General features: G+C 32.5%; 17 protein-coding genes and 2 non-coding genes across 20 annotated transcripts in view. All coding sequences in view use genetic code 11, as the record gives it.

Moving 5' to 3' along the window:
- Positions 1-332, forward strand: part of accD (acetyl-CoA carboxylase carboxyltransferase beta subunit) — a 1,476-nt gene extending 1,144 nt beyond the window's left edge. The window contains exon 1 of the mRNA in view: positions 1-332. This exon is cut by the window's left edge and continues 1,144 nt beyond it. Within this exon, the coding sequence (YP_004021674.1) occupies positions 1-332 (332 nt within the window).
- Positions 333-1,087: 755 nt separating this feature from the next.
- On the forward strand, positions 1,088-1,201 carry psaI (photosystem I subunit VIII). Its single transcript has one exon. It carries the CDS (start codon positions 1,088-1,090, stop codon positions 1,199-1,201), a length of 114 nt encoding a protein of 37 aa, YP_004021675.1.
- Positions 1,202-1,610: 409 nt separating this feature from the next.
- ycf4 (photosystem I assembly protein ycf4) lies at positions 1,611-2,165 on the forward strand. Its single transcript has one exon. The coding sequence runs from the start codon at positions 1,611-1,613 to the stop codon at positions 2,163-2,165; it is 555 nt and encodes a 184-aa protein (YP_004021676.1).
- Positions 2,166-2,722: 557 nt separating this feature from the next.
- On the forward strand, positions 2,723-3,412 carry cemA (chloroplast envelope membrane protein). The gene has a single exon. It carries the CDS (start codon positions 2,723-2,725, stop codon positions 3,410-3,412), a length of 690 nt encoding a protein of 229 aa, YP_004021677.1.
- A 214-nt stretch (positions 3,413-3,626) lies between these two features.
- Positions 3,627-4,589, forward strand: petA (cytochrome f). The gene has a single exon. The coding sequence runs from the start codon at positions 3,627-3,629 to the stop codon at positions 4,587-4,589; it is 963 nt and encodes a 320-aa protein (YP_004021678.1).
- A 945-nt stretch (positions 4,590-5,534) lies between these two features.
- Positions 5,535-5,657, reverse strand: psbJ (photosystem II protein J). Its single transcript has one exon. It carries the CDS (start codon positions 5,655-5,657, stop codon positions 5,535-5,537), a length of 123 nt encoding a protein of 40 aa, YP_004021679.1.
- Positions 5,658-5,774: 117 nt separating this feature from the next.
- On the reverse strand, positions 5,775-5,891 carry psbL (photosystem II protein L). The gene is given in 1 exon segment: positions 5,775-5,891. A coding segment is annotated over 1 exon segment (117 nt).
- Positions 5,892-5,913: 22 nt separating this feature from the next.
- psbF (photosystem II cytochrome b559 beta subunit) lies at positions 5,914-6,033 on the reverse strand. The gene has a single exon. It carries the CDS (start codon positions 6,031-6,033, stop codon positions 5,914-5,916), a length of 120 nt encoding a protein of 39 aa, YP_004021681.1.
- Positions 6,034-6,042: 9 nt separating this feature from the next.
- psbE (photosystem II cytochrome b559 alpha subunit) lies at positions 6,043-6,294 on the reverse strand. Its single transcript has one exon. It carries the CDS (start codon positions 6,292-6,294, stop codon positions 6,043-6,045), a length of 252 nt encoding a protein of 83 aa, YP_004021682.1.
- A 1,300-nt stretch (positions 6,295-7,594) lies between these two features.
- On the forward strand, positions 7,595-7,690 carry petL (cytochrome b6/f complex subunit VI). The gene has a single exon. It carries the CDS (start codon positions 7,595-7,597, stop codon positions 7,688-7,690), a length of 96 nt encoding a protein of 31 aa, YP_004021683.1.
- A 175-nt stretch (positions 7,691-7,865) lies between these two features.
- petG (cytochrome b6/f complex subunit V) lies at positions 7,866-7,979 on the forward strand. The gene has a single exon. It carries the CDS (start codon positions 7,866-7,868, stop codon positions 7,977-7,979), a length of 114 nt encoding a protein of 37 aa, YP_004021684.1.
- A 125-nt stretch (positions 7,980-8,104) lies between these two features.
- On the reverse strand, positions 8,105-8,178 carry trnW-CCA. Its single transcript has one exon. It is a non-coding gene; the product is annotated as a tRNA-Trp (tRNA).
- Positions 8,179-8,324: 146 nt separating this feature from the next.
- trnP-UGG lies at positions 8,325-8,398 on the reverse strand. Its single transcript has one exon. It is a non-coding gene; the product is annotated as a tRNA-Pro (tRNA).
- A 385-nt stretch (positions 8,399-8,783) lies between these two features.
- psaJ (photosystem I subunit IX) lies at positions 8,784-8,918 on the forward strand. Its single transcript has one exon. It carries the CDS (start codon positions 8,784-8,786, stop codon positions 8,916-8,918), a length of 135 nt encoding a protein of 44 aa, YP_004021685.1.
- A 467-nt stretch (positions 8,919-9,385) lies between these two features.
- Positions 9,386-9,586, forward strand: rpl33 (ribosomal protein L33). The gene has a single exon. It carries the CDS (start codon positions 9,386-9,388, stop codon positions 9,584-9,586), a length of 201 nt encoding a protein of 66 aa, YP_004021686.1.
- Positions 9,587-9,758: 172 nt separating this feature from the next.
- Positions 9,759-10,061, forward strand: rps18 (ribosomal protein S18). The gene has a single exon. The coding sequence runs from the start codon at positions 9,759-9,761 to the stop codon at positions 10,059-10,061; it is 303 nt and encodes a 100-aa protein (YP_004021687.1).
- A 137-nt stretch (positions 10,062-10,198) lies between these two features.
- On the reverse strand, positions 10,199-10,552 carry rpl20 (ribosomal protein L20). The gene has a single exon. It carries the CDS (start codon positions 10,550-10,552, stop codon positions 10,199-10,201), a length of 354 nt encoding a protein of 117 aa, YP_004021688.1.
- Positions 10,553-11,345: 793 nt separating this feature from the next.
- rps12 (ribosomal protein S12) lies at positions 11,346-11,459 on the reverse strand (one part of a trans-spliced gene, as the record gives it; the record has 2 gene entries for this part). Coding sequences YP_004021689.1 and YP_004021644.1 both cover positions 11,346-11,459 — 114 coding nt within the window.
- Positions 11,460-11,647: 188 nt separating this feature from the next.
- clpP (clp protease proteolytic subunit) overlaps positions 11,648-12,500 on the reverse strand; it is a 2,026-nt gene continuing 1,173 nt past the window's right edge. Inside the window, exons 2-3 of the mRNA in view lie at positions 12,495-12,500; positions 11,648-11,875 (exon numbers count right to left, since the gene is read on the reverse strand). The exon at positions 12,495-12,500 is cut by the window's right edge and continues 283 nt beyond it. Coding sequence (YP_004021690.1) covers positions 11,648-11,875; positions 12,495-12,500 — 234 coding nt within the window. The remainder of the gene's footprint in view (positions 11,876-12,494) is intronic.

Here is a 12,500-nt window from a genome sequence, read left to right on the forward strand (position 1 = left end):
TGGCTAAAATATCTTCTGCTTTATATGATTATCAATCAAATAAAAAGTTATTTTATGTATCAATCCTTACATCCCCTACCACAGGTGGGGTGACGGCCAGTTTTGGTATGTTGGGAGATATCATTATTGCCGAACCCAATGCTTACATTGCATTTGCGGGTAAAAGAGTAATTGAACAAACATTGAATAAGACAGTACCTGAGGATTCACAAGTGGCTGAATATTTATTCCATAAGGGCTTATTCGATCCAATCGTACCACGTAATCCTTTAAAGGGCGTTCTGGGTGAGTTATTTCGGCTACATGCTTTCTTTCCTTTGAATCAAAATTAGATCAAGTAGGGCCTTAGAGTCTTAATTTAATAAGAGTATTAATTTATTAAAACTTAATAAAATTTTTTATGTGTGGTGATCAAGTAGTTATTTAATTTATAGGAATCAAAGTAAAAATACGAAGAATGGATTTTTTCTTTGGTAACATAAGATTTAATTGTAGAAAGAATCATCCAGATCATCTTTTTATCGATATTCCTGGTTACTAACCAGGAAATCCCTATTAAACAAAATAAAAGAGTGAATTCTTTCTTCCGTGAAATTGGTTAACAAGGTCTTGCATCTTTCTATATCTCCCCAAAATAACCCCCCCCCCCACTAAAAATCCTTTTTGTTGGGTCGTATTATTATAATGAATTCTTTGAGAATTTGTAATAAATCCTTTCTTTAGTAAATTTTTAAAAATTATTAAATTTATAAGACAAGAACAAGATAATAACTAATAATACGAATAATATAAAGGGTGGATTATCATACATATATTTCATGTAGAAACATGTAGAAAGATTTATAGGTCCATTTATTTACATATTTATTGGATTTTATTAATTAATATATATTTATTAAAACATATACTTATATACTCCCTATTAAGTATATATACTCACTTAGGTATACTTAGTATAATATAACAATTATATATGAATTATAATATATCTTTATAACAATATAAGGATAAGGTTAAAATATTAATCTAAAACAATAAATATAACAATAAATAACAGGTACAAATATTAAATCGAGGTACCCATTCTATGATAACTTTCAACAGCTTCCCCTCAATTTTTGTGCCTTTAGTGGGCTTAGTATTTCCGGCAATTGCAATGGCTTCTTTATCTCTTTATGTTCAAAAAAACAAGATTTTTTAGATACAATAAGGACGAATCTTTTTTTTTTTTTCAAGACTTACTTGGATCATAACACGGATATCTATTTAGTAGAATATGGTATAACATGTGGCTTCCTTCGGGCATAAGCTCTTATGTATGTATAAACATGATATTATAGGTAAATGAATTATAACTATTTTCAAATAGATCGGGATCGGGGAGAATTTCTGAAATGTAAAGTCAATATATCTATATGTATTCGGAAATCATGTGAAAGGGATGTTACTATTTTAGTTTGGATCTAAGAAATTCGATGAATTACCCCTAAACGTTCACATCATAATAGTGCTGGTTGATGAGAGTTACTTCGGAAACAAAAAAAGTAAAATAAAATTTATTTTTGTTATTCTCCCAATTCCAATAAAATGCAACTAGGTCTAGTTATAGTATGAGTTGGCGATCAGAACGTATATGGATAGAACTTATAGCGGGGTCTCGAAAAACAAGTAATTTCTGCTGGGCCTTTATTCTTTTTTTAGGTTCATTAGGGTTTTTATTGGTTGGAACGTCCAGTTATTTTGGTAGGAATTTTATATCTTTATTTCCTTCTCAGCAAATAATTTTTTTTCCACAAGGGATCGTGATGTCTTTCTATGGGATCGCAGGTCTTTTTATTAGCTCTTATTTGTGGTGCACAATTTCGTGGAATGTAGGTAGTGGTTATGATCGATTCGATATAAAAGAGGGCGTAGTGTGTATTTTTCGTTGGGGATTTCCTGGAAAAAATCGTCGCATATTCCTCCGATTCCTTATGAAAGACATTCAGTCCATCAGAATAGAAATTAAAGAAGGTATTTATGCTCGTCGTGTCCTTTATATGGAAATCAAAGGCCAGGGGGCCATTCCCTTGACTCGTACTGATGAGAATTTGACTCCACGAGAAATTGAGCAAAAAGCTGCTGAATTGGCCTATTTCTTGCGTGTACCAATTGAAGTATTTTGAAAAAAGGAACTGAAGAATGAATACTTTGCAAGAGAGAAAAAACTCAAGAATCCTCGTTTTTTTATATAACATAACTTAACTGAAGTTTCTTCAGAACGCTTATTCAAGCCAAAGCAAACGTTACGAAATAATTCTAAAACAAAATAGTTTGTGTCCACAATTTTTTTTTTTTATGTGTATGTAAACCCACTTAACTCAATTCAGTAACAAATCTAAATACTAGATTCATCATATATTAAAACAAAACATTTCATAATAAATCATAATATAATAAAGTAAAGAATTTTTTTTTTTAGAAATATTTGATAGAACGGGAGTTCTTTCGTCTCGCAATCCGACTACTATTAATTTGAAGTGGGCTTTTTCTTATTATATTTCTGTATTCTTTCTAAATTCAAGGACTAACCACTGTACTGAATCACAAAAAAAAAATCGGAAATAGATTCATGGGCTCGATAACTTGTAATAGAACTTATGCTTGATAGAAATATTAGTATCGTATAGAGTCGACGAACGAGGTGCGTTCAGTAAAAATTAAAAAATTCACAGACGAAAAAATGGCAAAAAAGAAAGTATTAATTTCCCTTCTATATCTTGCATCTATAGTATTTTTGCCTTGGTGGATCTCTCTCTCATTTAATAAAAGTCTGGAATCTTGGGTTACTAATTGGTGGAATACTAGGCAATCCGAAATATTTTTGAATGATATTCAAGAAAAGAGTATTCTAAAAAAATTCATAGACTTAGAGGAACTCCTACGTTTGGACGAAATGTTAAAGGAATACCCGGAAGCACATTTACAAAAGCCTCGCATCGAAATCTACAAAGAAACGATCCAATTGATCAAGATGCACAATGAGGATCGCACGCATACAATTTTACACTTCTCGACAAATATAATCTGTTTCGTTATTCTAAGTGGTTATTCTATTATAGGTAATGAAGAACTTGTTATTCTTAACTCTTGGGTTCAAGAATTCCTATATAACTTAAGCGACACAATAAAAGCTTTTTCTATTCTTTTATTAACTGATTTATGTATAGGATTCCATTCGCCCCACGGTTGGGAACTAATGATTGGCTCTGTCTACAAAGATTTTGGATTTGCTCATAATGATCAAATTATATCCGGTCTTGTTTCTACTTTTCCAGTCATTTTAGATACAATTTTTAAATATTGGATCTTTCGTTATTTAAATCGTGTATCTCCTTCACTTGTAGTGATTTATCATTCAATGAATGACTGAAAAATGATCGAACGATCCAATTATAATATTTGTTACTTTGTGGATAAGCAAAACATTAAAAATTGTACTTATTCTTTCTACCCATCCAAGGGATTCCTCCAATATTCCAGTAAAATTATTTATATTTAAGTAAATAGCAAAATTATAGATAGGGAACTATACTAGCGACCTGCCTAATTTTATTGTATAAATTTTCGGGATCAATGATTGGACCATGCAAACTAAAAATACCTTTTCTTGGATAAAGAAAGAGATTACTCGATACATTTCCGTATCGCTCATGATATATATAATAACCCAGGCACCCCTTTCAAATGCATATCCCATTTTTGCACAGCAGGGTTATGAAAATCCACGAGAAGCGACTGGCCGTATTGTATGTGCCAATTGCCATTTAGCTAATAAACCCGTGGATATCGAGGTTCCACAAGCGGTACTTCCTGATACTGTATTTGAAGCAGTTGTTCGAATTCCTTATGATCTGCAACTGAAACAAGTTCTTGCTAATGGTAAAAAAGGAGCTTTGAATGTAGGGGCTGTTCTTATTTTACCCGAGGGGTTTGAATTAGCCCCTCCCGATCGTATTTTGCCCGAGATTAAAGAAAAGATAGGAAATCTGTCTTTTCAGAGCTATCGCCCCACTAAAAAAAATATTCTTGTGATAGGTCCTGTTCCTGGTCAGAAATATAGTGAAATCACCTTTCCTATTCTTTCCCCGGACCCCGCTACTAAGAAAGATGTTCACTTCTTAAAATATCCCATATACGTAGGCGGGAACAGGGGAAGGGGTCAGATTTATCCCGACGGGAGCAAGAGTAACAATAATGTTTATAATGCTACAGCAGCAGGTATAGTAAGCAAAATCATACGAAAAGAAAAAGGGGGGTACGAAATAACCGTAGCGGGTGCATCGGATGGACGTCAAGTGGTTGATATTATCCCTCCAGGACCGGAACTTCTTGTTTCAGAGGGCGAATCCATCCAACTTGATCAACCATTAACGAGTAATCCTAATGTGGGTGGATTTGGTCAGGGGGATGCGGAAATAGTACTTCAAGATCCATTACGTGTCCAAGGTCTTTTGCTATTCTTGGCATCTGTTATTTTGGCACAAATCTTTTTGGTTCTTAAAAAGAAACAGTTTGAGAAGGTTCAATTGTCCGAAATGAATTTCTAGATCCGCGGATTTATCAACATCAAGCTCTAAAAATAAACAAATTTTTGTTGGCAATTATGTTATGTAATTATGTATAATCAAAAAAATTTTGCTTGTTTATATTCTTTCTTCTACCGGATTTCGGGAATTACTTATACCGCATTACTGGTCATAGTATATTGTGAAGAAGGCTATTTGATTTTACTTAACTCTTCTTTAATTTATTTGTTTTTTCAATCCAAATTCAAACGGTATGATATAGAACGAATCAATAGTTTTATATTTGAATAGAATCAAAACAAAAGATAAATAAGCGGAGAATATAAACCAAAGTATAAATGAGAGGAACAAAGGATTTTAGGGGGGATTGTTCGTCTACTAGTCCTTGACACAAGAAACGGAATTTTCCACAACCCTTTCTTGTGTCGAATTAATAATGATTCTCGATCCCGTTCGTAAAAAATTTCTATTTTTAGTTTAAATTTTTTTATAGGTTTATCATAATCTTTTTTAGATTTATTACGTAAATAGTGGTAGTGGACAAACAAAAATAAATATAGGTAAGTTTATTGAGCAAATAGAACTTCTTCAATTTCAAAAAAAAAAAATTTTAACTTTTATTAGATTAAATATTTGTTAGATTAAATAGAGTAAGGTTCTATGCTATTAGTATAGAAATATATAGTATATATAATTGTGAGTCATCCAAAAAGAGTAAATAGAGTGATTCCTTCTTCGTTTTAAGTATTGACAGATACTATTGAGTAACAGATGTTCTGAATCCCTTAACGAAGTTAATTTTTCAAAAACATTATCAGAAAAAGTGGAGGTTTTTGAAACATCTATAAAAAAATATTATGATTATTAAGAACTCAACGGGACCTACCCCCTCTTTCCTTGTCTGATTCGAGGGGGATCCCGTTGAGTTCTTATGCTTTCATGTCTACAACTCAGTTCATCCGATTATTACAGGGATGAACCTAATCCAGAATAGGAACCATAAAAGAAAATACCGATTAAACCGATCACAAGAATACCCGCTACAGTACCTATTATCCAAAGAGGAATCCTTCCAGTAGTATCGGCCATTTGTCCTACTTTCCTCCACATTTTATCAAGTGGTCATGCTCGAGACATAAACAGCCATAGATAATTATGAGATGATATCTTTCCGAATGGGATAAGAGAATTCTTATATTCTTTTTTTTAATTAAAGAAATAATTGGAAAATAAAACAGCAAGTACAAAAATGAGTAATAACCCCCAGTAGAGACTGGTACGATTCAATTCAACACTTTGTTCGTTCGGGTTTGATTGTGTCGTAGCTCTATGATTCGGATTAGGTTTATCGTTGGATGAACTGCATTGCTGATATTGACCCTAAAAAAGAAACGGTAGGTACAGCTAGTCCGTGAACAGCCAACCACCGCACTGTAAAAATTGGATAGGTTCTATCTATAGTCATTGGGGCCTCCTAAAAAGATCTACTAAATTCATCGAGTTGTTCCAAAGGATCAAAACGGCCTGTTATTAATGGAATTCCTTGTCGGCTTTCTGTAAAATACTCGTTTGGACGAGGGCTTCCAAATACATCGTAAGCTAAACCCGTGCTGACGAATAACCAACCCGCAATAAATAAGGAAGGTATAGTAATGCTATGAATGACCCAGTATCGAATACTGGTAATAATATCAGCAAAAGAACGTTCTCCTGTGCTTCCAGACATGTTGAGCTCCGCATATTCTTGTACAGTCAGGGGGGGGGGTCGATTCCGTAAAAGATGAAATCAGTAAATGGAAATTCACTGAAATAAAACCTTTGTGAGATCGTCAATATTGTACCAAGGGTGTCTTTAGAGTATACCGAATCAGTATAGCTATCCTTCTTCTGACACAGCAATGCAATTTCACAATCAGTATCGAAATGAAGTGTTAGATAATTTCTTTCTTCTTTTCTTGTTACTTGTCGATGTAGAATTTTGTACCATTTAATAGAAAATTAATAGAAAATTCCTCAAATTCCTGTAGTATAAGGGTTTTCTTCATTATTGACTTCGGACTAGAAACTGAAGATCAGGTAAAATGTGAATCCGACGGGTTGGTTTCCAATAATTTATGAAGGAGATTGTCATATTCTCACGATTCAATTAGATGTTACATCTAAAAATATACTTTTTTGTGGTTGTATAAGATGTTTTTTGTTGGAATCCTTTTTTTTTAGGAATCGGTTAGCCGCCCAGTAACAAGTAACAATAGTAGTTCAATAAAAGAAAGAGAACAACGAATAAATAAAAAAATAATCAATATTCGTGATGCACGCATTATTGTATTAGATATTAGACCCAAACAAAGGAAAAAAGGGGGTCCTTCTTGACCTAATTACAAGGGTGGGCTTTCTAATATGGAAAGACAAAATGTAAAACCTAGTTTCGATTGATCTTATCATGCGATACTTTTTTTCTTTTCAATCGCAAGATTATGTGAATGAACTACTACTGAGTTCACTTTAAAGTAAAAAAATAAAGTGCATTACAAGGGCACTTGTAGTTCGAAAAAAAAAAAATGTATTCGATATTTCGATACAATAAAAAACGATCAAAATGATTTTCCAATTTTATTCCACAGTGATTAGTGATTCAAAGAAAGTTTAATTTTGTGAATAAAGTTATAAAAAAAAAGTTCTTATTATTACTTTATTTATAATTTAAATTTAAATATTCTATATATATACATGTATTAGTTATATGCATATATTAGTTTAGTCAACTCCAGAGTTGACCGATGAATCTGTTGATTCAAAAGTGCGACATGGGTAAATGTCACAAATGATGAATTGATTTCTTACTTATGTTACTCTATTTTTGTTAGTATCGTCTATAATAATAGATGAATCAAACATTTTCAATTGAATTTATTCTTTCAATTGGTTGGTATTTTTGCTTATCCTCGTATCTTTCAAAAATTGAAACTTAGGGAAGTGCTTTATAAACATATGTATAAAAAGAACATATTTCATTTAGCCTTTTCATGCCTACTATAACTAGTTATTTTGGTTTTCTACTAGCAGCTTTGACTATCACCTCAGCTCTATTTATCGGTCTGAGCAAGATACGACTTATTTGAAATTAATTAAATGAACATGAACAATTCATAAAAAAATCTTTCTATGGCAGTTCATATCTTCTACAGTTACTTAACGTATCAATTTCCAATTCTTGGTCATTGAGATTTATAGTCAATACAGATTAATATTTAAGGATAAATATTACCTCCCCTTTCCCCTTTCAAACAAATTGAAATGATTGAAGTTTTTCTATTTGGAATCGTCTTAGGTCTAATTCCTATTACTTTGGCCGGATTATTCGTAACTGCATATTTACAATACAGACGTGGTGATCAGTTGGACCTTTGATTAATTAACATCTCTTTTTTTATTGACCTCCTACTTCCTTTAATCCGCGGGAGGTCAAATTTAGATTGCTGTTCAATTTTTTAAGTGTAACTTTCGACCTAACGCAATTAACAAGAACACAGAATCACGCTCTGTAGGATTTGAACCTACGACATCGGGTTTTGGAGACCCACGTTCTACCGAACTGAACTAAGAGCGCCTTATTATCATTATTTATCATTATCACAATAAAGATTTTGTGACCCCAATTCATCTTGCATATATATCATAAAATTAAAGATTTATTATGTATGTCCAATTTATCTCAATTGATCCCTCGTTACTGCTCATAAGATAAGTAATAGGTAGGGATGACAGGATTTGAACCCGTGACATTTTGTACCCAAAACAAACGCGCTACCAAGCTGCGCTACATCCCTTTCAATTGGTCTACAGTGTCATTGTAGAGAATCCCTGTCTTGTTTTCCACATCTTTACTTCCTCCATTGATATAAAAAAATTCTCTTTTCATTTCTTCTTTTTGGTCTCATATATCATATAACAAACATATAATATATTAAAAGACTTATATTATATAAAGTATGAAATAAATATGAAACCTACCATAAAAAATTAATATTTTTTAGTAATTTCAGGTAGAAATATCTATTTTGTACATTTTAATTTTAATTAGGGACTCCGCGTACAAATACAGGCGGTCAGTCATTAACTACATATACACATCTGGTCATATATGTATTACCATTATGTATTACAAATTACAATAAAATTACAATAACGAATAAAGAAAGAGGAGTTTTTAAAATGCGAGATCTAAAAACATATCTCTCCGTGGCACCGGTAGTAAGTGCTTTATGGTTCGGGTCTTTGGCAGGTTTATTGATAGAGATCAATCGTTTTTTTCCGGATGCGTTGATATTCCCCTTTTTTTCATTTTAGTTATTGATATGAGAAGGGGGAAGAAGATTAGAGATACAATCAAATCTCTGTAACTAATCCCTACCCTTGCCTTCTTTTTTTCTTTGTTTTTTTTTTTAGAATAAGTTATTCTAAAAAAAAAAAAACAAAGAAAAAGTGGTTTCGCCCTCAGCAAAACTATGAACTCGGGCCCAGGCTCAAATTAAATTAATATTTAATAATAGAGTGGAAATGAAAATGTGATGGTTGGGGCAACAATATCATACAAGATACTTAACTGAAAATACTGTACGGCAATTCTTAATTATAAATATAGTTAGAAATCATTATATTACTTATTATTACTATATTGATTGCAACGAAATCTTTCTTTTATAATTTGATTTCGAGTTACCTGCTTCTATTTTTTTTTTTTTTTGTCCTTTATTCTTCCTTGCTCCGGATCGGAAAATTAAAGAATTGAGTGAATCATAAACCAAAGGAGGTTCATGGCCAAGGGTAAAGATGTCCGAGTAACAGTTATTTTGGAATGTACCAGTTGTCTTCGAAATCGTGTTAATAAGGAATCAAGGGGCATTTCCAGATATATTACTCAAAAGAATCGACACAATACGCCTGGTCGATTGGAATTGAGAAAATTCTGTCCCTGTTGTTACAAACATACGATTCATGGGGAGATAAAGAAATAGATCGAACCGACCGCTCGTGTGTCAGTCTTCCAAGGAAGATGAAAAATTACATATTATATATAACATATATTTATTTAAATATAAACAAACCCAATCCTATTTCTTAATTCTACATCATGTTTGATCCGATCGAAATAGGATTGGGATTTTCAGGATAAGGAATAAACAAACCATGGATAAATCCAAGCGAATCCTTCTTAAATCCAAGCGATCTTTTCGTAGGCGTTTGCCTCCGATCCAATCGGGGGATCGAATTGATTATAGAAACATGAGTTTAATTAGTCGATTTATTAGCGAACAAGGAAAAATATTATCTAGACGGGTAAATAGGTTGACCTTAAAACAACAACGATTAATTACTATTGCTATAAAACAAGCTCGTATTTTATCTCTGTTACCTTTTCTTAATAATGAGAAACAATTTGAAAGAAGCGAGTCAACTCGTAAGAAAAAAAAAAAAATTGGAGAAGAATAAATATTTTTTATTGAACGTGTTTCTTCATTTTGATGACTTTATCATATTTTATCATACTAATTTCTACTCTACCTTCCCAGAGTTCATTCTCCAGGGAACTCCATTTAAACTATTCCAACGGATTCCTTCCAATCTCTTTATTTTATGATCTCATTGGAAATCATATAAAGACAACTCTTATTTAATATAGCTATTTGTGCAAGTATTTTACGATTAAGAAGCAACTGTCTCTTGTACAGATTGTGTATTAATTTGCTATAACTAAAGTATACTTTATTCTCGCGAATTACTGCATTTATCCGAGTGATCCACAAACGACGAAAATCTCTCTTTTGTCTACCTCTATCCCGATGAGCCGAAACCAAGGCTCTTATTTTCTGTTGAGTAATAGTACGAGTAAGTCTTGAATGAGCCCCTCGAAAGGTTGATGCAAATAAACGGATTTTTGTTCTACGTCTTCGAGCTATATACCCTCGTTTAATTCTGGTCATTGAATAAATGAAACTTTGATGAATAACTAATCGATTTCCTTTCTTTCAGTTATTCTCTTCCCGTGTCCTAGTCTATTAATAACAAAACGGATTCTTCCAATGTATAAAATAAAAATTCCAATGGCTTTTGCTATTATAACCTTCCCGACCACGATTTTTTCTTTTTTTCTAGGCATTTCACCTATAAAAAAAAAAAATTGTATTGATACTAGGTATTAAAAACACATAGTAAATAAAAAAGTAATAAATATAAATGGATATAGTGGGTTCCATCGTTTCTATGGTTACTTCTTAAACGGTGAGGTCTTCTCTATACACCGGAGCCCTTCTTTCTTTCATTTAATCAATGTTATTGTTAACTTGTACAGTTCAAACTCTTTGGCTCTACCCATAATTATCCAGTACTAGGTCTTTCACAACGATATCCACTTATACAGTAACGGTATTTAATTGTGAAGATTAGCTGGGTAGCTGACCCTGTTAGTCCGTTCTTGCAAGAGTAAGGCAGAATTTTTCTGCTTTTTAAAATAGGATTTCCCCTGCTTAATGGATACCATTTGCTATCAATGGAGAATTCTTTCTCATCTTAAATTTAAAATTTTTAAATTGAGGTGATTGGATTTGCACCAACGGAAACCATACATTTGATACCATAATAGAAGGATAGATCTTTTTTATTTTTAGATATTGACTGGAGTTCTTCCATTCTATCCTATTCACTGGTACTGATCGTTGATACTGGATCAATTGTTTTCTTTCTTTTGTCCTAGCCCATGATCTGAACGAGTCGCACATACACCCTAGTACATGTTCCTCGTCGTTGAGGACATCCCCCAAGAGCGGGGGATTTCGTGACATTTCTGATTGGCTGTCTTGTGTTTCTAATAAGTTGTTTAATAGTTGGCATGTTGAATCATATACATAATGGGCTGGTTTAGATCGATCTTAACCGGATGCTTATGAATTATTTTATTTCTATATTAATAGATTAATGAGATTAATTAATAGAATATTAAATAATAGAATATTAAATCCGGTAAGAAGATAAAATCTCAAATAACGAATTCGTGTGAAATCCTTGTTATTTTTTCTTTTTTATTCAGTCGCTACAAGATCAACAATTCCATGAGCTTGGGCTTCTATTGCTGACATAAAAACATCTCTTTCCATGTCTTCGGATACAACCCATAAGGGTTTGCCTGTCCTTTGTGCATAAACCCTTGTGAGGGTTTCGCGCAGCTTCAGTAGTTCTTCCGCTTCCAAGATAAATTCTCCCGTCTGTGCCTCATAAAAAGAGGCAGCAGGTTGGTGGATCATTACCCTGATGATATAACATAATAAATGTTTATTCTATCTCGCATAATGAAAGGTGAAGAGATAAAGAATAATAATAAAAAAAGATATAATTGAACAACCGTACAGGCATCTTCTTTTGCGCATTGCATACGGCTCTATAATGGAATTAACTTTTTTTTACCTTACTTACACTTACATGGAAAAAATTTAAAATAAATAAATATAGGGTCTATCAGATTCAGGTTGTTAAATGATCCAATAACCACCCTTCTTTTTGGATTAGTTCAAAAATACTATGATGGCTCCGTTGCTTTATATATTTATTTCGTTTGTTATTTAGCAATCCCAAAGTTTCTTTTTTTTATTTTCATATTTTTTCATAACATAAATATTGTTAAGATTAAGAGCTCCCGGTGTGAAAACAAAAAAGTTTGTGACGCTGAAATAGGACTCCCGATAGATCGTATAAAATCGGAAATGCCTTTTATCTCATACTACTCTTTCGATACATAATTTAAGGGTAAAAAAAATTCTTATATCGAATTCGAAGTGCCATGCTATTATTACTTAATATTTATATTTCATATAGCGCGAAGGCATAGTCTTCTTTTTTCTCTCAAATCAAATAAAAAACTCATTGGCGCCAAGCGTG

Source organism: Prunus persica, chloroplast, assembly GCF_000346465.2.
Source record: "Prunus persica chloroplast, complete genome".
In the NCBI taxonomy this organism is placed as follows: Eukaryota; Viridiplantae; Streptophyta; class Magnoliopsida; order Rosales; family Rosaceae; genus Prunus; species Prunus persica.